Below are 25,414 nucleotides of genomic sequence, written 5' to 3' on the forward strand. Positions count from 1 at the left end.
TAAATAAAACCACCTCATTCTTTTTATTCAACAACTTTTTTTGAACTTTTTGGGACAGGGTCTTGCCAAGGACAGTCGTTCAGGCTAGCTCTGTAGTGCAGGATAGCCTCAAACTTGTAGCAATCCTCCTGCCTCGGCCTCCCAAGTGCTGGGATTACAGGTTCGAGACACCATGCCCAGCATCACCTAGCTTTTTTGAACCGTACCAGTATCCCCCTATTAATGTAAAATAGTCTCTTACAAGGTCCATTGCAGGGATCATCTTTGCATATACATCCTCGTTTAAAGACTGTTGTAAGATTAGGATCACTTTTGAGGCAAACCATTGATCTCACCCAAACATGTTCTGAAGACCCTTCCCAATAGAATTCGATGACATTAAAAAGGTTGTGACTGATTTTTCAGCCTGGGTGAGAACTACTGCCTGCAGGAGACTTTATAAAATGATCTCCGTCAACTGTCTTCCTTGAGAAAGCCAGTGCCCTCCCCTAACACCTAGATGCAGCCCACACAGCAAAATTCATACCTAGTCAGCCAGGAAGACTGGAAACATACAGGCCATCTCATCCCAGAGGACCAGCGTCTCCTGCAAGCACTACAGGAGCAATGGAGCCATCAGCTGGAGAGGTGCAGTGTTCAGGCAGTGCTGGGGCCACAGTGTTGATTATTCTTCATGAGTTAAGGAGGTCTCCCCAGAGGAAAAGAAACAGGCAAAAGAGTGCTAGCCTGCCGGGGACCTCAAGAGGGAGGCGAGCAGATGTGGGCACTAGTGAAGAGTCAGGCTCTTTCTGAGCTCTTCAATGGAAACATCTTTTGGGAAAGCTAACCTGCTTATTTAAGTCTTCATTCTGAAGACAGTCAGTCAGTCTCTGTTATGCAAGAGAACCAGGCGAGTGCTGGAGAGTCAGCAAAAAGCACACAGACCCAGACCCATCATCCTGAGATTTACACGGAGGGACCACTGTCTTCCACCAAGGGAACTGAAGCTGACAGTATAGAGTCCTGGGCGCCTCTGCCCTCTTCCCACCAGGAGAAATGTGCACCCAGACACTGGAGGTTCTTTTGTGAAAAACACAGTTTTGCCACAAAAGGAAAGAAAACAAAGAAAAAGAGGAAGAAAAGAGTAGAGAACAGAAGAAGTGGGAGGGGAGGGAAGAGGAGCTAGCTCCCCATGAGGACACAAGCACAATTTGGCCACAAACACAAAAGGTGATTCATGTCCCCAGGAGCTCTGTCCATGGAGCTCTGTCCACACATCTTCTGAGTGGCTTCTTCATGGAGGCAGGAGAGCTGCACAGAGGTGCTCACTCTACGAGACCCAGCATTCAAATAAGCACGAGCTCTGAGACTCAGAGGGAAGTTTTAAGATCATGGAGTCCTGCTGAACCCTTGAAGGATCACAGACCTAATGAAACTCAGTGGTCCCTTTAGGAATTTTATTCCAAAAGAAAGCCATGCGTGTATCTCAGCGTATAATTTTCCTTATTTTCAGGAGCTGCATAGATACATCACATGCCTGACTTTCCTGGAGCTCCAGAGACCTCGTATCAAGAATTCCTAGTCAGGCACATGGCATATGCCTTTGATACCAGCACTCTGGGAGACTGAGGCAGAAGGACTGAGCCAGCCTGGGCAATTTGGTGATTTATCAACAATCTGTCTCAAAATAAAATTTTTAGAAATGTTTTTAAGAGCAGGACCTTAGGTTCACACCCTAACAAAACAAAAGCTTCTTAATCTGTATAAAATTACTTTTGAGGTCTAAAGCCCATAGGTAGCAGGCTCTGCGCTGGGTAGCCACGGTGGCTAGAAAATGGAGGTAATGATGCACCTATGTTCAGGATAGGTCACAGTTGAATCCCCATGGGAGCTCATTATCTTCCGAAATTGGAACTCTTTCAGGAGGCTGTGGGTAGAACCTGCAAAACCAGTCACTTAGCTATTTTGAGAAGGACAATACCAAGGTGAATGAAGGAGCTGACATCAACAGCATGAAAAGGTAAGAAGCCAGAGGTAATCAGGCTCGCTGCCCCCTGCTGACAGAGCAGTAGTGGTCATTTGGATCCTCCACTTCATAGATGTTCTCTTCCATGGTGTAGACGTTCTCCTCAGTGACATAGACGTTCTCCTCGGTGACGTAGACGTTCTCCTCGATGGTGTAGATGTTCTCTGAGCGAATCCCTTCTGCTACTGCATTTGCGAATCCCAAGGGAGGAAGGTTGGCCAGAGTGATGAGGCTGTGAAAAAAAAAAGTGCTGCAGTTGATTGAAGCATTCTCAAATATCACACCTGTGGGACAGGGCTAAGTGAGCAGGTTTTTTTCTGAAGAGGCAGCAGACAAAGGCAGTGCCCGATCCTTGGTGGGACACCGACTGAAGGAAATCCCTAAGATAATCCCTAAGAAAATTGGAACTTATCTTCATTTTCTTAGGTATAAATACTGCATTTTTTTCTCAGAAATCACAGGCTGAAGAGTCTAGGTGAAGTGTCAAGATGCCTGTGACTTCCTTACAAGTGGTTCAGAAAAAATCACGGTCCATACAGAGAAACAGAGAAAGCCGATGTGCCGCTTCCACATGAGTTTAGGTGAAGGGTCTATTGGTCCTTGCACTGTTATTGTTCTGTTACTGTTACTGCAATTCTTCCATGGCCTTACACAATTTCACAAAAAACAAAAACGAAAAGAATGTTATAGATCTAATCAGAATTGAGTTTGAATATTGTCTTACAGTATTCTATGGCTTGGGTATATTGAGTTATTTTTTATTGTCCTTTAAGAAATTTTCCATGTGTTACACACTATTCTATATACCTAGAGGTACAGCAGTAAATGGAACACAAAAATCTCACCAATACTGCATATTAGTAAATTTGGTGTCTCAGCATCCTCATCTATAAAATGGGAATAATGAAAGCCCTATCTCATAGAGCTACTGTGAGAAATACTCATTCATTTACTAATATTGGTTTCTCCCAGGTAGGCGGCACATGTGGGTAATTGCTGTTACTTGGGAGGCTGAGTCAGTAAGATCAGAAGTTGGGGCCCAGCCTAAGCAATTTAATGAGATCCTGTCTCAAAACCAAAAAAAAAAAAAAAAAAAAAACTGAATAGGCTTGGGGTTGTAGCTCTGGTAGAGTGCTTGCCTAACAGGTATAAGGCCCAGGGAACTCAGATCTCTCTCTTTGTCTTTCTCTCTCTGTCTCTCTGTCTATCTCTGTCTCTGTCTCTCTCTATATCTATATATAATGTATATATATATATATATAATTAATGGGGACTGGGCTGCGGATACTGTCGTCAGTCAAGCAAACAAGATCCTAATTGCATAGGAGTTTACAATTTAGAGGTAGAGATAGCTATAAACTACATAATTCTACAAATGATGGATTAATGGATATCCATCAGTGTTAGCTATCAATATTATCATACTTCCATGTTTTTACTCTAATGAAGAATATTGACACTATAATTCAACATTTTGGCTTCACTTTTTTACTGCACATTATTTTGTGTCTGTAACATACCATTTTTTGTTTTGTTTTGTTTTTGAGACAGGGTCTCACTAGTCCAGGCTAGACTTAAAACTTACTATGTAGCCCAAGCTGACCTCGAATGTTTGGCAATGGTGCTGCCTCGGTCTCCAGAGTGCTGGGACCACAGGCATGTGTCACCACACCCAGCTAATATACCATATTTTACTTAGTCTAAAATGGTTCATATAAGATTGAATAGTATTTTTTCCAAAGTATATTGCATTCTCATATATCAAAAGTCAGAAAAATTTAAAATGTAGTGATTCTCTAAGCTGTGCTTGGTGCAAATGAATGTACATATAGAGCGAGACATGGAGATTAGGACCAGGACCTATCATAGATCTGTACTTCTCAGCCCTGATTCCACATTACAATCACCTCGAAGGTCAGGCTCTGTGGTACATGCCTACCTACTCAGGAAGCTGAGGATCACAAGTTCAAAGCTTCCCTGGGCAACTTAACAAGACTCTGTCTCAAAACAAAATCAAAACGTTGGAGATGTAGCTCAGTGGCCAAGCACTTGCTTAGCACATGTGAAGCCCCAGGTTCAATCCCCAGCTGCACACACACACACACACACACACACACACACACACACACACACATCACCAGGAGAGCTTTTAATAAACTGTTTGCTCTGGTCTCAACCCAGAGATTCTGATTCAGTTGTTCTGGGATTGATCCTGCACACTGCACATAAGTGCTCTGATTATTCTAATATTCAATCAGGGAGGAAATTGATTGAATTTGGCCATTAAAACTCTGAGAACAGATTCTGGGTTTTTGTTCACTTTGGTAACCTCAGTGGCCAGCCCAAACCCTGGAAAGTGGGCAGTTACTTCCCTGAAAAACAGCATTAATATAATGATAAGATGTATTTCTCATTAATAGGGATATAAATTCTATAATTTAAAAACTAAGGAAGCAACATGTTGAATTTTCATTTCAGAATTAGGCTGTTATGGTCTAGATATAGAACATTCCCCTCCCCAAGAGCTCATGTGTTAGAGGTGGGGCTTCTAGAAGGATCATGCGGGAGCCAGGGTTGAATTTGTTGTAGAACTCAGAAAAGGGCTTCCCAGGGTTGCCTGGGCAGGTGCATCTCCTTCCCCAGCTCCTCCATTCACTCTGTTTCCTGGTGTGTGAGGTGGGCAGCTTCCCCGCACCCCAGGGCCTTTTACCACGCCCTTCCTACCTTGGAGCCAGGCGACCACTCTTATTTTTTTTATTTGGTCTTTTTGAGACAGGGTCTCGCTATGCTGTTCAGGCCGGCCTTGAGCTCACTTTGTAGCCCAGGCTGGCCTCGAACTCTAAATGACCCTCCTGCCTCAGCCTCCCAAGTGCTGGAATTACAGGCATGTGCTACCACGCCCGGCTAGGAGACCACTCTTGAAAACTGAAAACACAAGTCAGATCTCCCCCCTTTAAGTTCCAGATGCAGGGTATTGTGTCTCAGCAAGGATGCAAGTGACTAAGGCCCAGGTGCAGGGATGGCGAAACTTTCAGAGTTCTCAATGATACAAACAGCCCATGTGGCACACATGTCGCAGGTTTGCTCATTGGCCTAGGGCACAAAAGAAGTACGAGTTTAAGTCCCAAAGTCCAGGTCAGAGCTTCTCAGAGAGAACATCAAAGCCTGATTAGAACAGGGGCCTCCGAGATACCGTTCTCCCCGATCCCATCCTTCTCACCTTGCATTCTGTAAGTTATTTTTCCTGTGAGAGTGCCCTAGGTAAAAGGAGAAGAGAGGTTAATTAAAGTCCTTTTACAAATAAATGAAAGATAAAGCAGGCTCACTGTAAACAAGAGGGTTTGGGGGTTTTGTCTTTTTTTAAGGAAAATATGGTGATCTGGCTAATTCTGAAATGAAAGTTCAACATGTTGCTTCCTTAGTTTTTAAATTATAGAATTTATATCCCTATTAATGAGAAATACATTTTATCACTATATTAATGCTGTTTTTCAGGGAAGTAAATGCCCACTTTCCAAGGCTTGGGCACTTTCTAATTGTGCATCTTAGTTTATTATATGCACTGTGCTAAAGAGGAATAAAGACGCATTGTTCTAATGTAACAAATATGGTGGTGCACACTCCCTGTATCTGACAGTTTTGCCTGGGGACATAAAGGTGAACTGTAAGACCTAACTTCATGAAGCTTACATTTGAGTGAGGAAGATTTTTTTAAAAAAGAAAGGAAAAAGGTGCTGGGCAAGGTGGTTCCTCCTTGTAATCCAAGCACTGGAGAGGCTAAGAGGATGGAGAGTTTGAGACCAATATGGGCAGTTTAACAAGACTTACCTTAAAATAGAAGAAGTCTCCAGTGCTAGGAGAAAGAAAAGAAAAAAGAAAGGGAGAGAGAGCAAAAGTAAGTTAGTTGGTAAGCAGAATAGGTAAGTAAACAAGAAGTGATTTCAAGTTGTGATGTGTTATGAAAGAAACCAATATCACAGTGAAGCCGACAACACAGAAGGTGGTCAGGGCATCACTCAGAGATGATCTGTAAGCTGGGTTCTGAGGGCTGAGAATAAGTCAGCTGTGTCAAGAGCCAGGGCAACAGGCGAAGAAGAGAGAATCCTTACCAAAGAGCCTGATGATCACCTTAAACAAACAACAACAAAAGCTAGAATAAGAGAGTGGCTCCAGTCTAAGAGATAAGCTGGGGCTACGTCCTATATCAGGAGTCCCCAGCCCCTAGGTGGGGTTAGCAAATCCTATAGAGCTTGTAATGATGACAAACAGCTCACTTGGCATGCATGCCACAGGTTCACCACCACAGATCTAGACCATGGACAAGTACCAGCCATGGCCTGTTAGGAGCGAGGCCACACAGCAAGGGCCGAGAGGCAGGCAGGCAAATGAAGCTTCATGTATAGCTACAGCTCTCCCAGCACCTGAATTACCACTGAGCCCTGCCTCTCGTCAGATCAGGAATGGTATTAGATTCTCATACCGCAAACCCTAGTGAGAACTGCACATGTGAGGGATCTGGTTGCAGCTCCTTATGAGATCTAATGCCTGATGGTCTGAGGTGGAGCGGAGGCAGTGACGATAGCATTGGGAAGCAGCTGTAAATACAGATTAATATCAGTAGACACGTTTGAGTGCAAAGAGGCCATAGTAAATCAGTTGCTTACAGATTTAAATTAAAATTCTATCGGTGAATGGCAAGTAACAAACTGTCTGGTGGGAGGCTTTAAGTCAGAGTCAGACGTTTATTTTAGTCTGCACATGCCTACCCATTATTCTATGCACTGCTTCTTTGATACCTTTTTCCACACTGCACACTTGCCTCGGATCACCATTTTAGTCAGCTCACAAGCTAACCCTAGTCAAAAAGATTAAAAAACTAACACGACTAAAGGCGTTCTTTGAAAAGAGGAAAACACCCAGTGATACAACAAGAGAAGACACTAAAACTGCTAAAAAATAAAATTGAATTTAAAGAAAAGGCCAAGAATTCTACTCCAATTATGAGTTCATTACAATATGAAATTCACATTATCCCAGCCTGTTTTGTATAATTTATGGTGACCAGGTACCCAACAAAGCCATGAAACCTTCAAAACTGCTGTGCCACATGGATGCCAAGGACCCTGATTTAGAAGGCATGCCCTTGGAGTTTTTCAAAAGAAATAAAAACAGAAGCAGAAACAACAGAAGTGATTATTGGAGGTCACCTGTTCACCAAATAAATCTGCACTGACAGAATCATTCTTAACGGACAACCACATCGCTAAGACTAAGCCTTTTACTGCTGGAGAAGAGCTGATCTGCCTGCTGTTCAGGACATTTTTCAGGAAACTTCAGGAGGAGCTTCACTTCAAAAGGTGACCCATGATCCTGTTTTGATCAACACCGCAATTAGATGAATTAATGAAATAGCTCAGGATTTGAGGCACCGCTGAAGAGAAGGAATGAGTCACTGTGGTCTGGAATTGATATTGAAGAGTTTATTGAGGCTGACAACAGGGCAGCAATGCTCGTTTTTGTGTGATCTCTTTCTCAGGCAGAAGTGCATGAAGCAATGTTATATGCACTTTGGTTGCCAGCCAGCCCTACAGCTTATAGAACTACTCAAGTCTTTGAATCATTACATGTCAGGAAAACCTAATTGGTCGCTTTGTGTCCATATGTACAAACAGCTGTCATGAGCTGACGGATGTCTAGTTTCACTACTTGGGTCAAAGAGAGCACTTCTGTGTTAGTCTGCACTATATCATCCATAGAGAAATGCCCGCTAGTGATGAAATGTTACATAAACTTAACACCATTTCTCAAGATACAATTAGAACGATCAAGCACACTGAAGTACATGCCCTTAACTCATCAGCTTGAGCAACTGTGTGAGGACGTAGATGTAGAGCACACACACTTCCTGTTATACACAGGACTAAGATGGCTTTCTAAATGTGGCTCACTGGCCAGAGTTTTGAATTATAAAAGTTACTCCAGGGATGTCTTTTAAAAGTCAATGTCATTGGCAGCACATTTGAGTGACACAGAATGGGTCACAAAAATTGCTTACTTATGAGATATATTCAACTTGCTCAATAAACCCAATCTGTCACTTCAGGGTAGGACAAGAACTGTGTTAAAGTCAGCAGGGAAAGTGGATGCATTCAAAGCTAACCTGGAACTCTAGGGGCAATGTGTGAATGTTGGAATTTTTGACACTTTTCAAACATGAACAGGTATTTTGAAAAAGACTGAGTTGGAGTCTTCTTTCTGCCAGTGCTGCATTATTTCCCAAAGACAAAATACCCCCAGATTGAGAAATAATGTATCTGGGACCCATTAGGTAAGTTGATTTTGTCTATGCTAGAAGAGGTTCAATTCCTTGAAATTGCAAATGACAGTGCCCTTAAGAGCATATCTGAGCTGGGCATGGTGGCCCACATCTACAATCCCAGCAGTGGGGAAGTTGAGGCAGGAGAATCACCACAAGTTCAAGGCCAGCCTGGGCTACAGAACTGAGTTCAAGGCAGGCCTACTACATAAGCAAAAACTCTGTCTCAAAAAAAAAAAACAAAACAAACAAACAAAAAAAAAAACTGTGTTTAAAACAACTTCAAATCTCTATACATTTGAGATTAAATTGAAATTGGAATCTCCTGAGATTGCCATGAAAGCACTGAAAAGCCTGCTCCCATTTCTAACGTCGTATCTGTGTGCTTGAAATTTTTTTCCCATTTTTTTTTCAGTACCAGGAATCAAACTCATGACCTTGCACTTGCTAGGCAGGTGCTGTGCCACTGAGCTAAATCCCCAGTCCCCATCCTATCTGTGTGAAGCAGGGTTTTCTGTAGTGACAGCAACCAAAATGAGATTGTGGAGCAGACTGGACATAAATGACACACAGGTGTCACAGTTCCCATTTCCTCCTCCTGCGACTATCTAGGTGCAGAAAATCAAGCTTAGGGCTCCCAGTGGTTGTGCATCAGAGTGTGCTGTATAATTACCTCCTAAGTATTATAAGATAATAATGATAATAGAAAAAAAGAACTCAATAAATTCTTCAATCATCCCCAAAGCAACCTTGAGGTCCCTTGACCATGGAAAAATTGTCCTCCATGAAACTGGTGGTCCCTTATGCCCAAAAGATTGAGGATCACTGTCTTATAGGACCTTCCCAGGCATAATTAAGAGTTTGCATTTTACTCTAAACCTAAAAGAAATTGAAGGACAGAAATATGATCGCATTGAAGTTTTACTTTCACTTTGGCTGCTGAATGGAGAACAGATTAGAAACAGAAACACAGAAACAAGGAGGTAAATAAAGATGACAGTGCCTTGGAGAAAGATGCAGAATAATGAAGGAATTCCAGATATATTTTATTTTATTTGTTTTGAGACATGGTCTCACTATGTAGTTCAGGTTGGCTTTGACTTAACTATGTAGCCCAGGCTGGCCTCAAACTCACAGTGATCCTTCTGTCTCAGCCTTCTGAAAGCTGGGGCTACAGGCATGCCTCAGCATGCCTGGCCAGATTTGAGATATATTTTAGAGAAAGATTACAGGAATTGAAGTCAGAACGTGAACTAAGAGGAAGGAAAGAGAAAATTCAAGGATGACTTCTGCATTTCTTGCTTAAGGGATCAGGTAGACAGCGGTGAAATTATGAAGGAGAGGACTGCAGAGGGAGAGGTTGGACTGTAGGAAGGTGGAATATAGCACTGGGAGCTTCGGGCTGGGCATGTTAAACGTGTTAGACATCAAAGCACAGCTATCATTTGGGAAGTTGGACAAACAGCACCAGTACATAAAATGTTGGAGAAAGAGAAATGACATAGAAGTCCATGAAAGTGTATGTCATAATTTAGAGGGTTAAAAGACAGGAAAAGGCCCAGTGCTAAGGAATCTCAACATCTAAAGCTCAGGCAGAGGAGGCAACAGCTAAGGAGCTGAAAAGGATTTGCCAGTCAAGTAGGACAACAGTGTTTCAGAAGCCAAAAGAAAGAAGACTTGCTTGGATCGGGGAGTAAGGGCTCTCAAAGTGGGAGAACACTTCAAAATGGAGAGATCAGCTGCACTGAAGATAGTATCAGAGAGAGTTAGCAAAATGCAGGGCAGAGGTGAGCTCAACCAAAACTATTCAAATGGTTCTGGTGTTTCAAGAACAGAAGCAAGAGGCTGGAGGGCCAAAGTACAGAGGGAATGAGCAGAATGAGCAGTTCTCACTTTGAGAACTGCAGCTGGCAAGGAGAGTGAGACATGGGAGCCGCTGGACAGGAATCTGTGGATTAATAAAAATAGCAAAAATACCAAAGAAGAGATAGATGATTCAGATGAAAAGGATTAAAGGGGGGATGAACCCTTGCCAAAGTCAAAAGGTTTTTGCTATGTCATCAGTTGGAAGAGGGGTGAGGAGATTTTGCGTAGCAATGAGGTATGGAACGTCATCTCGGGGAGTGACTATAAGAAGGAATTGTTGGCCATCATTAAGCCAGTTTGTGGCTGTGAGATTATGGCTTAAAAACCTACCACCTTGCTTGTGAGGTTTTCTCCAGTAACTTCCAGGGAAAAGTGACAAATGAAACAGGACTTTCCGATTTGCTCTTCTAATTAGCCATTGGGAATGACACACTACAGTTGACCCTTTGTATCCAGAACCCCTCCAAGATACCTAGCGTGCCCAAGTTCCTTCTAAAAAATGCCATTTGCGTATAACCTAAATGCATGCATCCGGGCACTTTAAATCACCTCTAAATTACTTATAATACCGAATACAATGTAAATGCTATATATAAATAATTGTTATATTGTAGTTAGGAAGTAATAAGGAAAAAAGTATAGTTTCATCTGCAACTATTTTTGATCTGAGGTTGTATAAATCCATGGAAATCCTTGGAAATCCTTGAAAGCCATGGGTCCAGAGGGTTCATGTACAGGTACATGAGCAAAACGTCAGCTTTTTCCCATTCCCAATTACCTGTTCCACAAGCTCTAACAGACCCTAACTTTTTAATCTCAAAAATATATCTTACTTTCATGTGATCAGTTCCCAAACTTTACTTCTACCTCTGGGTAAGCGCAGGTAAGTATGGATGGGGTCGTTTATTTCTCTGAACAAGGCACTTACCAATAACGGCAGAAAAGATAATGAGGAGGAGGAGAGTAGCCCTTCTTTCAACTGCTATATCCATCAATTAAGTGTGCCAATGTGGGCAAGGTAGTTAAGCTTCCAGTATCCTGATTCTCCATTAGAATGATATCCCATGTGTCACATAGGTTCACTATGAGGATTTAATCTGCTGAAAGTACTTGGCAACTTCAGGCAACAGGAAAGGTGAGCCACCTACCCCGAGTGCTCTCAGACTGTCCCAGTTTTGCCACTGGAAGTCCCACGTCTTAGGAATCCCCTTCAGTCCTGGTAAAGCTGGGATGCCTGGCTATACTACACAGAGTCTATGACTTAAGAAAGTCCATGTATAAAAAAAAAATGTTATAATGTATTAAACTGTGAAGTATAAAGCCTTGACCTCTTCTCTGAGAGTTGAAAGCATAAATCACAATTATAAAAGGATGTGAGAGGTCTAGGGAGATGGGAATGCTTGGGTCTTGAGTGCCACTATGGCTTCCTGGTATGATCATCAAATGTGAATACACTTTTTTTTTTTTTTTGGTTTTTCTCCGGTACCAGGAACCGAACTCACGACCTTGTGCTTGCTGGGCAAGCGCTTTTGCCGCTGAGCTAAGTCCCCAGCCCCTATATGTGAATACACTTTAAACATGCTGTACAGTGTATGTCAATTACACTTTAAATAATCAATTATTAATTATACTTTAAATGTTTTTATTTTAAAAGTAACAGTAAAAACTGTGTATACCAAGTGTTTTGATACAGGGAACAAATTCTGTGGCCTTGGTCACAATTCATTATTACGGAAGTGGGTAGTTTTTGTGGAATGTGTTTCCTATTAAACCTAGGCATATTCATAAATTTAAAAGATGAGTTTTCTTAACCAACTATATGGAGAACCGCTACTGGAATCTGTATGCTGGGATTTCAATGCCAGCTTTGCCATTTGTTGATTCTGAAGCCTTAGAAAAGTGTCTGGCTCTCTCTGAGCTTTAATTTCCTCTCATAATATGGGGATAATAATAGTACCTGTCCTTTATCATGGTGATGATAATAAAATGTATGCAAAACATTTAGCACAGCGCCTGTCTGACGGAGGGAATCACTGATTATTAGGTATTATTGGTGTGAGGGTGTAGAGGCACAAATGGGTATTCAGTTAATTAGCTTAAGGTATGATTATAAAGTGAAATTTCTATCTAGGATTGCACTGGTTCCTATTGTAACAGTTCCAGAGAAAGAGAGAGAGAAGCAATGTACAATGACTTACACATGAGAATTAAAGCACCAAAAATAAACACAAGAGTGACACCAGCAGAGACTCCTGCTCCAATGTAGACATCTATTCTGGTGGTTGCTCCAGAAGCTTGGAATTCCTTAGCCAGTATGAACGTTTGCTGTGGAAACACAAATTGAATTCAAGCTGTGAGTGTCCAGGAAAACCAGTAGTGCCCTCAGCCAGTCTTATACCATGTAAACTGGACCATCCACTTCACAGTATCACAGCACTGCATGGCCCTGAAGCCCTCAATCTGTACCCTTCTAGACTAAACTCAAACCACCATAGAAATGGGTCAGCTCCACCTTGGGAGTTAACAAAGACATAGAATCTCTCCTTCTGTGCTGTGGGTACAGAGAAAGCTCTTTGTAAAGGGACTCCTCCCCATATCCCCTTCTTAGAATGGAGAGTGAAGTCCTGTTCATTTAATATCCCTCTATTCCTCAGGGCATTTCAGAGTGGTTTACATTTGAGGTCTTGCCATGAACCCCTGTTTTATTCTTTCCTAACATCTCTCTGTAAGTTCACTCTTTAAATTATTTGAGGGGCTGGGGATTTAGCTCAGCGGCAAAAGCGCCTGCCTGGCAAGCGCAAGGTCCTGAGTTCGGTTCCCGGTACAGGAGAAAAACCAAAAAAAAAAAATAAATAAATTATTTGTACTTTGGGACTCAGAGCAATCATGCAATATTTAGCCTTCCATTTGACTTATTTAGTATTACAGTCTCATGATCTATCCATTTTCCTACAAATGACTCAACTGTATTCTTATTTATGGCTGAGCAGTAGTTCATATATAAAACACATTTTCTTTACCCATTCATCAGTTGATAGGCAGCAGGCCTGTTTGGCTGCAAAGCCCTGCCTCTTAATCACTGCCTTTCTATGAAAAGTGATTTAAGAGCCAGAGTTCTGCAGCCAGACAATCCTGAGTTCAAATCCCCCTTCAAGGCTTGAGCTCAGGGATGCAGTAGAGTTATTGGGAAATAATGTCACAAAGAGATAAAATTCTTAGCACTTAGTGTGATACATGTTTTCTGCCCACTCAGTGGTGCCAATTATTGTCATTTCTCTAATTAATATGATTTTTGATAACTGAGAGTTACATCACAAAGCTTTTCAGAATTTCAGTCCCTTAAAAAACAAGAACAGTAAACACTTTCAAAACAAAGAAGAAAGTTAAATTTTCCATTTATTTCATACTCATTGCACTTTCACTGAGTCCACATCACTCCTGCAGCAGCAGGAGCCACACGCAAGACACTGGGTATGAGGCACAGTGGTACGCAGAGGTAACTTAACAGGCGTGCTCCGTCACAGCGAGGGCGGCACACAAGCAAGAGGCTGAGCACCCGCTGTGAATACAAAAGTAGGAGACGTGGACGAGTGTGTGTAGACTCCTACAGAGGACCTCAAGGAAGTTTAGTCATTGCTGCAACTTCGTGGGTTTTCTTTTGCTCTCAGCAAATGTGGGACACTAAGTTTGTGGTAAAATGAACTATTACTTCACAGTTAAAGGTATACATCTTGGCTTTGAACATCCCTCTTGATGTCTTGTCATATGTAAGTAAACTTATACAAACAAACAACTGTTCTCATTAGGAATGCAATGGAAGCAAGAGGGGAAACCCCTACTCTAAGAAGGAGAAGGAGTCCCTGACTGGTGCTCAGTTGCATTCAGCTGTGAGATTTGAGACGAGGAACAAGAGGCTGATGCTTCTTTTTGGTTTCCCAGCATGTGCCAGGCACTCTGCGCTCACACCTTCATCCCATGCTGCCACTTGTCTACGTGGTAGAACCATCATCAGCATGTTACAGCTATGGATCTGAAGGCAAGGGAGGTTAGGGTTTTTTCTCCAAGGAAAGGGTGGGCATGAAGGAAATTTAATGCCAAGCTTTCTTTGCTTTGAGTTGAGCATGATGTTAAGCACAAAAATACTTACTGTTTGATTTTTCCTGTGGTGAATCCCCAGGGTCTGTGTCTCTGACACAAGACAAACACACAAACACACACAAACACACACATATACACACAAAGGGAAAATAGGAAATGGTTAAGAATTATTTTAAAAATCTGAGTTCAAGTAAAGACTGAAAGGTATCTATAATGCCATTTAAAACTAATTCTCCATACTCCTAACAATAATTGAGAGATCGATAAAATTCACTGAATGCTTAACAATCAACTTCAAGATGACTACATTTTTCTCCTAGATAATGAGTCATACTACCTATATTTTATGAAACAGAGACTTTTGTCAGTGAGAAGTTTGTATTGTCCTTGGGGTCCTGAAGAGTTCTATTATAATCCAGTAAAATGATTAACTCAGCCCTTATATTCTAATCAGACTTTGAAAGACAACAGCAATTAATTTTCCTGAAAGAGTTTAGTATTTACTCAGTAGGAGGAAGACAGGGTATTCGATTGCCTTCATAGAAAAATGATATCATAGCTACAGTTTATCAGGCACCAGGCACTTTACCAAGTTCTTTTCATGAATGAAATATCTCATTTATCATTCAATAGAGCTGTCTTAAAGTGGGACTGGTAGTCCTCTAGACAGGTGATGAAACTCAAAATTCAGGGTGTGACTTACCCAAGGTCACACAGTTTACTGAGTGATAGAAATGGCCCCCAACTAACAGGCACATGGCTTTGCACACACATTCTGACCAACACAGCCTGAGCACTCTTCCCTTTGGCACTGCCACCACTGTGAGGAGGGGCACAGTGCTTAGCTGCCACTCAGCAGCTTTCCCAGTGTGCATTTGTCTACTGCTTCACCTGCTTGTTTAGTGAATGAGTAGGTACTGCTCTGCACCAGGTACCGGACAGCGAGCAAGATGCCCACAGGCCCCAATCTCAGGACTCTGAGATACACTGCATTCTGAAAACCACTCCCATAGACTGCTACCTTTGGGAAGACCAAGCCGACCTACTCATCTTCATGGCTGAGTCACACACTATGAAATGTCATGGTCACCTTGTCAAAGCCTTAAAGTCTAAACCTTTTAAAGTGTATAAAAAGTTTACCAGATTATAGTTTAATAGACTATGGTATAAATATTATAAAATCATAGGCTCAGCCTAAAATTATTTAAGAAAAAAGTAAAAGAAATTATGTTTCACTTAGCTTTGCTCTTGGTACATAAAAGGGAATTTGAGTATAAAAACCACAGTGGTGGAACTACTAAGTAAACATGAATCTTAACCACACACAGGTTTTCAAATGAAAATTCATTCTCTGCTTCCGTATAGTTATTATTACTGTTGGACTAAATGGTAAGACTGACTTTTGTTTCTTTTTCTTTTTCTTTGTTTATGTGTGTGCTAAGAGTTGAACTCAGGGTTTTTTGCCCTGAATATATCCCCAGACCATTCATTCATTCATTCATTTGCGACATGGTCTTGCTCAATTGCTCAGGCTGGGTTCAAACTTAGGATCCTTCTGTTCAGCCTTCCAGAGTGCTAGGAGTACAGGTGTGCAACTGACTGTTTGAAAATGATCAGTAAAAGAGCACTGTTGCATCATCATAGCTTTCTTCACACAGATTTTGCCATCCGCCAAGACAATAGGACAGCTAGATGAAGTTGCAGAAAACACCAGAAAACCTGACATGGTGGGGTGGAGGTGGCAGTGGGGTGGATGAGAGCATCTTAAAAGTATGTAAGTGCATCTTAGATGCAACTATGATGCAGGAGACAGCATGCTTAGTGCTGTTATCCATGACTGCATTTAATGCTCATGACAATAGGTACATACCCTTATTTCTCCCATTCTTTTACATGAAGAAATGAAGTCTCAGAGAGGTACTTTAACCATGATCACAAAGCTTTCACAAAATTGAGAAAGTTATATTCAAGTTAGGTCCCACCTCCTTCAGGAAGAAGAGATAATGATTTGTTCTATATTCAGTGTGGGTTAAGGAAATCCACGGTCCTTGGAAATCACTTTTTAACGCTCTATTCCATCTTACATCAAACATACTAAATGCAAGTGCATTCCCATTAAACAGAAGGTGTGCACAGCTGCATAAGAGTTGACTCACCGATGGTTAACATAATGTTATATGTTACAGATAAGCCATCCATTAAACATGTTTCATTTTCAAGTTTGAAATAAATATCTATTTGAAGCCATTACCTTTTGTTTGTTTGTTTATTGAGCTATTTTCTCAGATAGACTCTTGAAAGGCTCAGAGATTCTACCTAGGTAATATACCAGTGTCCTCTGATGTAAGAGATGGTCCCATTTTCTTGCTCTAGGAGGAAGTAACTAATAATCAAAAATGAAAGGGAAGGCGACTTCTGTTCATGATTCAGGCAAGAACAAAGGAACGCACTGCCCTGTGGGGAAGTGAACTCCCCACCCGCTGTCTGCCTGCCTGTGTGACACACTGTCAATGCTGACTCAGGGGTGCTGCTGTGAAGGGCACTGGAGCACAGGGACGAGATGTGCCCCGACCCCACCCGAGTCTATGCTGCTAAGTTCTTTACTATAAAACAGTGGTGCACTATAACATCCGGTATGGCCAGATGAACCTACCTGTGGGCGATCATCTGTTCCCACCATGCTTCATTTCCTCACTAATCACATGAGAAATGGTAGCTACCATCACTAGAGAATCAAAACTTTAGAGAAGTGAAGTTCACAACTGTAATATTAGCAACTAATATCTGAGTGACATATATGGACCAAGTGCCATGCTGACACTTCCTATACATGGTTATATTTCATTTTCACAACTTTATAAAATAGGCACTGGAACTGCCCTCACTGTGCAGATAAAGACCTGAGGTCCCGGAAGGTGGAGCAACTTTACTGAGTTCCCAAAGCTAGAGAGAATTACTTTTCTCACCTTTGTAGCTGTCACTGAAGTACATGACCATGATCTGATTGTGCTTTCTGAACTTACAAAATCCATGACAACAGCTAAGCTATAGTGAGTGCATGCTATGATCAGACACCGGGCTGCGTGTTTTAGTTATACTTTCCTATTGGAATCTGATAAGGTTTGATTTACAAGATTGATGACTTTGTGTGGCAGGAATTACCTATTTTATCTCATTTTAGAGAAAGAAGAGCTCTGTAGAATTTCAGTGAAATACTAGGATTCTGACCAGAAATAATGGAAGATTAACTTCCTGGGTTAATATGACTCTTTGCATCCTATCTTCTCTTCTGGGGCACACTGGGAAAGTACTCCATGAATTACATGAAGAATTTAGCTTTCCTTCAGAGGCTGGAATCTGAGAAAGCTGGTGGGCATTATTTCAGCTAAAAAGGAACCTTATAACCTCCTAAGCCAACCCATTAGTCCCTGAACATGGACTTGGGCAAGTTCTTAAAAAAGCATCACCAGTGGAAGAGTTCATCAGAATAATGAGAACAATGTGACGAGCTGTCCCACTAGATCAAATTAACTTAATATTTTAGTAACATAAAAGAATAATTTCTTATGAAACACTTAAAGGTCAAAATTTAAGTAAAATAAAGTCTAATATACTGTCTTTTTACATACAATGATGGCAGCATTAAACATTTTTTATGTTTTCTTTGGCAAAATGCATAGCTCACCAAAATTCTTTCTGTGGAAGATGGAAAATGTTACTGGGTTATGAAATTCAAAAGTCTCTAACCCTATTCCTTAGACAGTAGAGGGAGCTGAGATCCAGAGAAGAGAAAGACCCAGGTCTCATGGCTAGTTTGTGGCTAATCTGGAATTCTAACCCAGGTTGCCTTTTCTTTCAGCACAGCTGCGTCTCCACCCTCCCTCACCTTGAAGCCCATTTTAGATACACAGTGGCAGTTCATTCCTCTACTCTTAAACTATTCTATCACCTTTTTTCATCTTCTAAACCCTCTGAATACAGACACCAGCCAAAGGCTTCCTCCTATGCTCTATGACTTACCTGAGCCATTTCCTTCAGTCGTAAGCATCCTCGGAAGGGCAGCAGTCCAGTCTCTCTGTGCAGTCGGAGCAGGAGTGACCTTCACTAATGTCAGAAACCAACATTAAGGATGAGGCTCCCTTGAGAACAAGGAGTTTGCTTCAGGGAATCAAAGGGGCAGTGGGAAAATTATGAAACACAATAAATGAAGAGAAACACATCCTCAGCTTCTAAACCTTCCTGCATGGCACCTTCACTGAAGATCTACTAAACACTACAGATGCAGTCATCATTTTTACAACCTAATTAATAACAGAACTGACAGCCATTCACGTGGCTATACCAAAAGGTTTGCATTAAATATTATCTCATGAAGCCCTTCCAGTGTCCTGTGGTTGGTACTATCATATTTTAAGGTGCTGGAGGTCACAGAGTTTAAATAACTTGCCCATGATCACACAATTGGTAAGAGGCAGAGTTGGCTTTGAATTTGGCCTCAACTGGCAACAACGTACATGCTCTGTAACTTTAAAATATTCAAGAACACGCACTCTCCCAATACACATGCACCAGCCAGTGAGTCATAGGCCCGGCTGTGCCTGGGTTAAATTTTGTAAAATGCGAATGCTCAGCTTCATCTCCAGAGATGCTGATTTGTGAGTGGTGACTAAGCATATGTAGTCGTTAAGAAAAAAAAAAAAAAAAAACCTCTCCAGGTGATCCTAAAAGCCACCAGTCTAGGCCTTTCTTCCTATTCTGTTGATCCCGTCAAGTTTCAAAATGTATGGAGGGTATTACACCTCACTAGGCATCATGGATACGGCTTTCGGGCCCACCCCAGGACTGTAATTAGGGAGGGCAGAGGTGAAAAAGATCAGGGTGTTTCATATAATCAACAGGTGAATCTTATGCACAAAGAAGGCACTGGAAGGTCTACCCACATGGTATGATAACCAACTCTTTGTTGAATTTGCCATCATTCATTGGGCCTGGGTACTGGACCCGGCAGCAGTAGGTTCCACTGTCATCAAGAGTCACATTCACTATAGTCAGGGACACATCTCCTTTGGAGAAGTCTCTCTGCAGCATGTATCTACTGGATATCCTAAATGTCACATCCCTTTCATCAGTTCTGAGCACCACGTTCCAACAGTCTAACACAGGACAGGCTCCCTTGCCCCAGCACACAGGCACAAGATGCCCCGGGGTGGGCAGGCGGTATGTGCAGGGCAGCTGGGCATCCTGGCCCAACTCCACTACGTGCGCCTCTTCCGAAGACCCTGGAGAGGGAAAGAGAGAAAGACCACAAAGTGAGCACATATCAGGACGACTGTAAGGAATGCTTTACAGAATAAGGACGAAATCACTGCTGGTGTCCTGTCTGAAGGATGAGTGATCATGTCAATGACTTTCAGATGTAAGAGGCATAGGCACTATCAGTCTGGGGTGCAGCCATAAACCTTGTATTTCTAACAGTTCCCAGGGTTAAAGGTCCTGGCCCCTCACTCTGAAAACCGTTGTCCTAGGAGAAAGGTGTGGAGTAGTTCTATAAACATCAGAGGACACAGCTGACAGGAACTGCCAATAAGAAAAGGTGATTGTCAACCAAAAACATTTTACATCCATCATCAGAGGAGGGCTATTCTAATGTAAATGTCCCTCTCTCTGAAGCACCAGGAAGCTGGGCATGGTGGCACATCCCTGTATTCCCAGAACCCCAGAATCCTGAGATAAAAGAACTGCAAATTTGAGCCCAGCCTGGGCAACTAGCAACTTAGTGTTTTGGGGTTTTTTCATGTGTGTATGGTTGGTTGGGTGGTTGGTTAGTTTTGAGACAAGATCTTGTTATATAGCTCAGGCTGGTCTTGAATTCATGGTATCCTCTTGCCTCAGCCTTCCTGAGTGGTGGAATTATAGGCATGTGCCACCACACTCAGCAATTTAGTGATTTAGGAAGATTCATTTTCAAAATAAAGACTCACTGAGAAGGCCCTGTGTTCAATTCCCAGAACCTCAACAAAGGACAGAGACACACACACAGAGACAGAGACAGACAGACAGACAGAGACAGACAAAGACAGAGACAGAGAGAAGAAAAGAATGCATAAGAGGGAAAAAGTAAAGAAAAGCCTGAAAATCCTTGGCCAAATAAGAAGTTTGTGTATCTGAAACCACTCACAAGTTGTTTTGAAGTTTCAAATTTCTTTCTTTCTTTCTTTCTCTATTTTTTGGCTTTTTTCCGGTACCAGGAATCAAACTCAGGACCTCACGCTTGCCAGGCAGGCGTTGTGCGGCTGAGCTAAATCCCCAGCCCCTCAAATTAATTTCTTTAGAGCACATACAAATACACACAGACCTACCTGGTGAAACAAACAGTAAAGAAGGTGTATAAAAAGTCTGACTTCCTCTCCAAATCTTCCCATTTCCCAGCTCCCCTTCCTAGAATCTGCATGTTAGGAAATGTCTGCATATTCCTTCTCCCTTACAATGCACACACACACAGAGAGGTCCGATGTACACATTGTTCTGTTCCCTGATGCTTTTCCATAGCCTTATAACTTACAGGCATTCTGCATCAGCACGCTCAGCCAAGCTCCCTGTTTGTATCTTGGATTTGCCACATTTATTTACCTACTTCCTAGTGGGGGACATTTCGGCTGCTTCCCAACCTGCGCTACTGCAAGCACAGACGTGACCATCTCTGCGTTGCTCTCTTGTGCTCTGTACCCCACCATTCTCCAGCTGTAAACGTCCATGCCCACCCACACTTACTTGTAAGCAGAAGTAGCAACAGCAGCAGGACACACTCAAAAGAAAGACGTGAAAACATGGGTTCTTCGGAGGAAGACTCCAAGGACGACTGCGCAAGCACAGTGTAACTCTCGAGCTGAGCTGGAGAGTTCCAACTAATCGCTTCACCACAATCATATGAGTGGTAGCCACTCCCACTGAGCACCAGCCCACGCAGCACACTGTCTGACCACCAGCAATTTCTCTATTAATACTGTTAAGTCTACACTGACAAGGAAGCCCCAGTCTTTGTCACCACACATATCCTGTGACCATTCTGATGTTAACGCTGTTACACAGACAAAGAGGAAGCAATACTAACTGCTGCGGAAGAAAAGTGTTAGTCATGGCAAAGAGAGAGACCCCTCTAAAATTGCAGATAAGACAGGACTTAAGTGGACCACATGCATGTCTGGCTGTTTGTAAGAGAATATAAAATTCAAATGCATCATACAGGCATCCATTTAGTCAAGTCTGTCCTGCCCAATATTCACGAGGTCTCTGCTTTGTGGCTGGCACTAGACCACTTACTGGAGAATAGAACAGTGAATGGTATGGTCTTTATCCTCACATTTATGGACCATTTCCACTCCAGTCACAACCCGAGTTCTTATCTTTGCTCTAGCCCACATTGGGCTGTGTCCTATAATCTTGCCAGATCTGAGTTTTCTCATTTGCAGAATCTACAAAATGGGGAAATTGTGTTAGTTAATATATGCACAGCTCCATGCTCTAACATTCTGACTTTGACCTTCACACTTTCAAACTCTTCCGTTTAGGAAAGGTGTGTCCCTTACTGAAAGGCCTCTTTTCTCCTATATTGGCTGTAACTCCATACTCAGTATTCTGTTTCATATACAAGATGTCTCCTGTCTCCTTACCTGAGGGAGATTTAGGCAAGAATTGCCATGAAGTATGGAGTTCTAGCCACACCATTCATTATGGAGGTAACATGTCAGACGCAAATACTCTCAGTCCTGGGAGAGCAACTGTTATCTAAATACTTTAAAAACCAAAGCTTCTTTGCAAAAGGGAAGTGAGCTCAGCTGACCAACTAAGTGGTTTTTGGAAAGAAAAAATAAAAGGCTCCCTCTATGTCTTGAATTCTTGAGTTTCCTTGTCAACTTTATATCATTAAATGTGCTTAAGGTAAATAAATATCCAGTTTCTTCAACATATGTACTTCCACAGCATCATAGATCAGCAGTTACTCAAAAGATCATGGTTAATTTTCTTATTTTACAGACAAGGAAAATGAAACTCAGGAAGATGGATTTGTCCAAAGGTATATGATTGGTAATTTAGAATAAGAATACAAGTCTACTAAACTCCAGACATTTTCCCACTGCAAACTATGTTGCATGAATCTAATATTTGTCCTCAATACATCTGGCCATAGAGCTAGTAACAACTAGTAAATGCTCATATTCAAGTGTAAGGTGGAGTGGATGAAAGATGGATTAGTGGTTATATTTACTCTGCACATGACCTTAGGCAAGTCTCTTAAAAGCATTAACCTACAGTTTTTGTGTTTTGTTTTCTTTCTCATTACTATTTTCTGCCTAACTCTAGAATTGTTGCTGAGACAAGCTTTACGAAATATTCACAGTGTATTAATTTACTGTTAGTGAAATTTTTAAATCATGTTTACCTTTTCAGATTTACTTATTTTTGCAGTATTAGGGATTAAATCCAGAGCCTTGCACATGTGAGGCAAGCTTGGTAACAATGAGCACAGATTTTTGAAGTTCTAGTTTTTCTTTTATGGCACATGTATTCAGCATCATGACCCTACTATTGCATTTAGCAGTCAATAGCACAGGTACCAAAAAAAGACATTAAAGCCCATTGTTGCAATGCTTTATACTTTCCATAGAATAGAAACAAAAATAAACGGGGGCTGGGGATTTAGCTCAGCGGCAAAAAGCGCCTGCCTGGCAAGCGCAAGGTCATGAGTTCGGTTCCCGGTACCAGAGAAAAAAAAACAGAAAAAAAAAAAAAGGAAACAAAAATAAACATTATACATTCATCATAAGTATGTCCTTGAGTTATAAGTATGTCCTTTCAACCACACACATGTGTATTGTCTAAAATACACCTTCTTTGTAGCAGTGAGGCCCTGCTAGCACTGCACTTATCTAAGTTGTCTCTTGCTTATTTTTTAACAGCTAAGTAATATTTAGTTCTCTTTGTTATTATAATGAAACACCTGAGACTAGATAACTTATGGTAAAAAGAGGTTTGTCTAGCTCATACTGTTGGAGGTCTAAGGGCACTGGCTTGGCTCTGGGGAAGATCTCACAGAGGACAGCACCACCATGGTGGGAGTGTGAAGGGGGAGAGATGACACAGTGACACAGGAAGCCAAAGCTGGAGGAGGAAACTGGTTGGTTCTCTTTTGACTACACTCTCAACCATGAACTCAGGGCTCCCTGAGAACTGTCTTAATCCCCTTTAAGGGTAATGTCCCCTAGGACCTACTCAACTTCTTCTAGTACTCACCTCTTAAAGGTGTCCGCTGTCTCTGCTTTATCACACTGGGGAAGAGCTTCTACTACATGAACCACTGAAGGATGAACCTTTTCAAGCCATAGCAGGTTGTATGTTCAGAGGGCTGAGAGGACAAAGCAGCATGAAAAGCTTATACTAAAGAGCCTGTTACCACCCTTCATGTCTGTCCCATTCCTCCTACTCATACTTTCTACTTTCATAAGTCTCTGTGTTTACCCACTAGAAACACAAGAAAACAAAATATATCTTGATCTGCTTACTTAGACAAAATAGTACATCACATACACTTTTTGCTTCTTGCATTTTCCTTTTGCTATTTTGGTTGCTAAAGTATTTTAAAACAAATCATAGACATGAAATAAATCATAAACATGTTATTCCACCTGTACAGACTTTACTGTTCATCTTCTTTTAAAACAATGGATCTTGCATATCTATATCTGATACTCTGAGCAACTGCTTTGAAGATAACAATAAGTAATATAACAACAGTTGTTAATTTCCTACCATCTTGTTTTGAAATTCTGTAGTGTTTTTATAGTTTTGTGTTGTTTCATTTTTGTTTTTGTTTTTGTTCTTTTTCTCTTTAAAATAAAAAAGTAAATAACACTAACCATAATACAAAAAAATAAATAAAATAATGGAGATTTTGCTACACCACTATCACCTAAAAGAAACAAAATTAATAATGATGACCCTTTTTTTTGTCTTTTTGAGATAGAGTTTCGCTACACAGTTCAGGCTGGCCTTGAACTCACTTTGTAGCCCATGCTGGCCTTGAATTTGCAGTGATCCTCCTGCCTCAGCCTCCCACATGCTGAGATGAGAGGTGTGTGCCACCACACCCAACTCAATGATGACTTTTTGTACCTCTTATTTTGGTCCAAAATAAAATTTCCGTAATTACCTCAGATATGTTCTTATTCAGTCAGCGTGTTTAAACCCAGACCCAAATACCCTCTCAAAAAAGTCCCCGCATTGCAGTTGGTGGTTAGATCTCTAAAGTTTGTTTGATCTAAGTCAGTCTTCTTTCCAACTCCCCTGCCATTGACTGGTTATACAAACCAGTTTCCCTGTGAGATGACTCACATTCTAGGGTTTCTCTATTTCCCTGGGATGTCACTATTTTTCCCCTTCTCTTTGTATTTCCTGCCAATAAAATTTAGCTCTAGAGGTTTGTTCAGAATCAAGGTTGACATTTTTAGCAGAAATACTTCACAGCTAGTGCTGTGGACTTCATACTCCATCACAATCTTCTGATGGTCCCACACTGAGAGGTACCAGATTGGTCAGCTTCTAACTTTCTTTGCTGCCATTATATTCTGATAATCTTTCAAATTCAGCTCATATAACATGCCTTCATTCTTTATTACAGCTAGATAGATTCATTAAATGAAAATACTGGATGAAAAACACAAAAGTTTGTCTTTCCTTTTCAAATAGAAAGCCTCAGTTTCTTCACTTGGAAAAGTAATCATAAGAGAGCCATCCAAAAACCATGATTTTAAAATTTTAAGCAATGAGGTTTTTTTTTAAATGAGCCTTTGGAAATGTTTTCTGACAAAGTAGTTTTTTGTATTATAATTAATTAGTTTGTAAATTGTGTCTAGAAAGTTGTACCACACATTTTCTTAAGGGTCAGTTGTTAACCATTGGTTATAATTATGTAACATTGACTTCACAAAGATACAGGATATTGCTGTGCATTCCCCATTAAGTCATCCGTCACTTCATGGTCTCGACCTCAGATGGATGTACATTTTTTGTCTCAATCCTCTCATTTTTGCCAAGGTACTTCAATACTTTTGTCACCCCACCCCAGGTCCCAG

The 25,414-nt window shown here is 41.4% G+C and overlaps 1 protein-coding gene across 2 annotated transcripts; it reads right to left on the bottom strand.

The window, feature by feature from the left end:
• On the bottom strand, nucleotides 1-21,297 carry Havcr2 (hepatitis A virus cellular receptor 2). 2 transcript variants are annotated; one of them, XM_005376221.2, is made up of 7 exons: nucleotides 21,057-21,286; nucleotides 19,226-19,564; nucleotides 18,306-18,389; nucleotides 14,335-14,375; nucleotides 12,386-12,512; nucleotides 5,226-5,262; nucleotides 1-2,237 (listed from the first exon to the last, which is right to left on the bottom strand). In XM_005376221.2, the coding sequence occupies exons 1-7, from the start codon at nucleotides 21,112-21,114 to the stop codon at nucleotides 2,018-2,020; spliced, it is 906 nt and encodes a 301-aa protein (XP_005376278.1). In that variant the 5' UTR covers nucleotides 21,115-21,286; the 3' UTR covers nucleotides 1-2,017. The 2 variants fall into 2 exon arrangements, with proteins under 2 accessions (XP_005376278.1, XP_005376279.1); XM_005376222.2 differs by lacking the exon at nucleotides 1-2,237 and adding an exon at nucleotides 4,898-5,098 and having other exon boundaries at nucleotides 21,057-21,297.
• Between the last annotated feature and the right edge of the window lie 4,117 nt (nucleotides 21,298-25,414).

Source organism: Chinchilla lanigera, unplaced genomic scaffold (genome assembly GCF_000276665.1).
Source record: "Chinchilla lanigera isolate Chin_1 unplaced genomic scaffold, ChiLan1.0 scaffold00007, whole genome shotgun sequence".
NCBI lineage: Eukaryota > Metazoa > Chordata > Mammalia > Rodentia > Chinchillidae > Chinchilla > Chinchilla lanigera.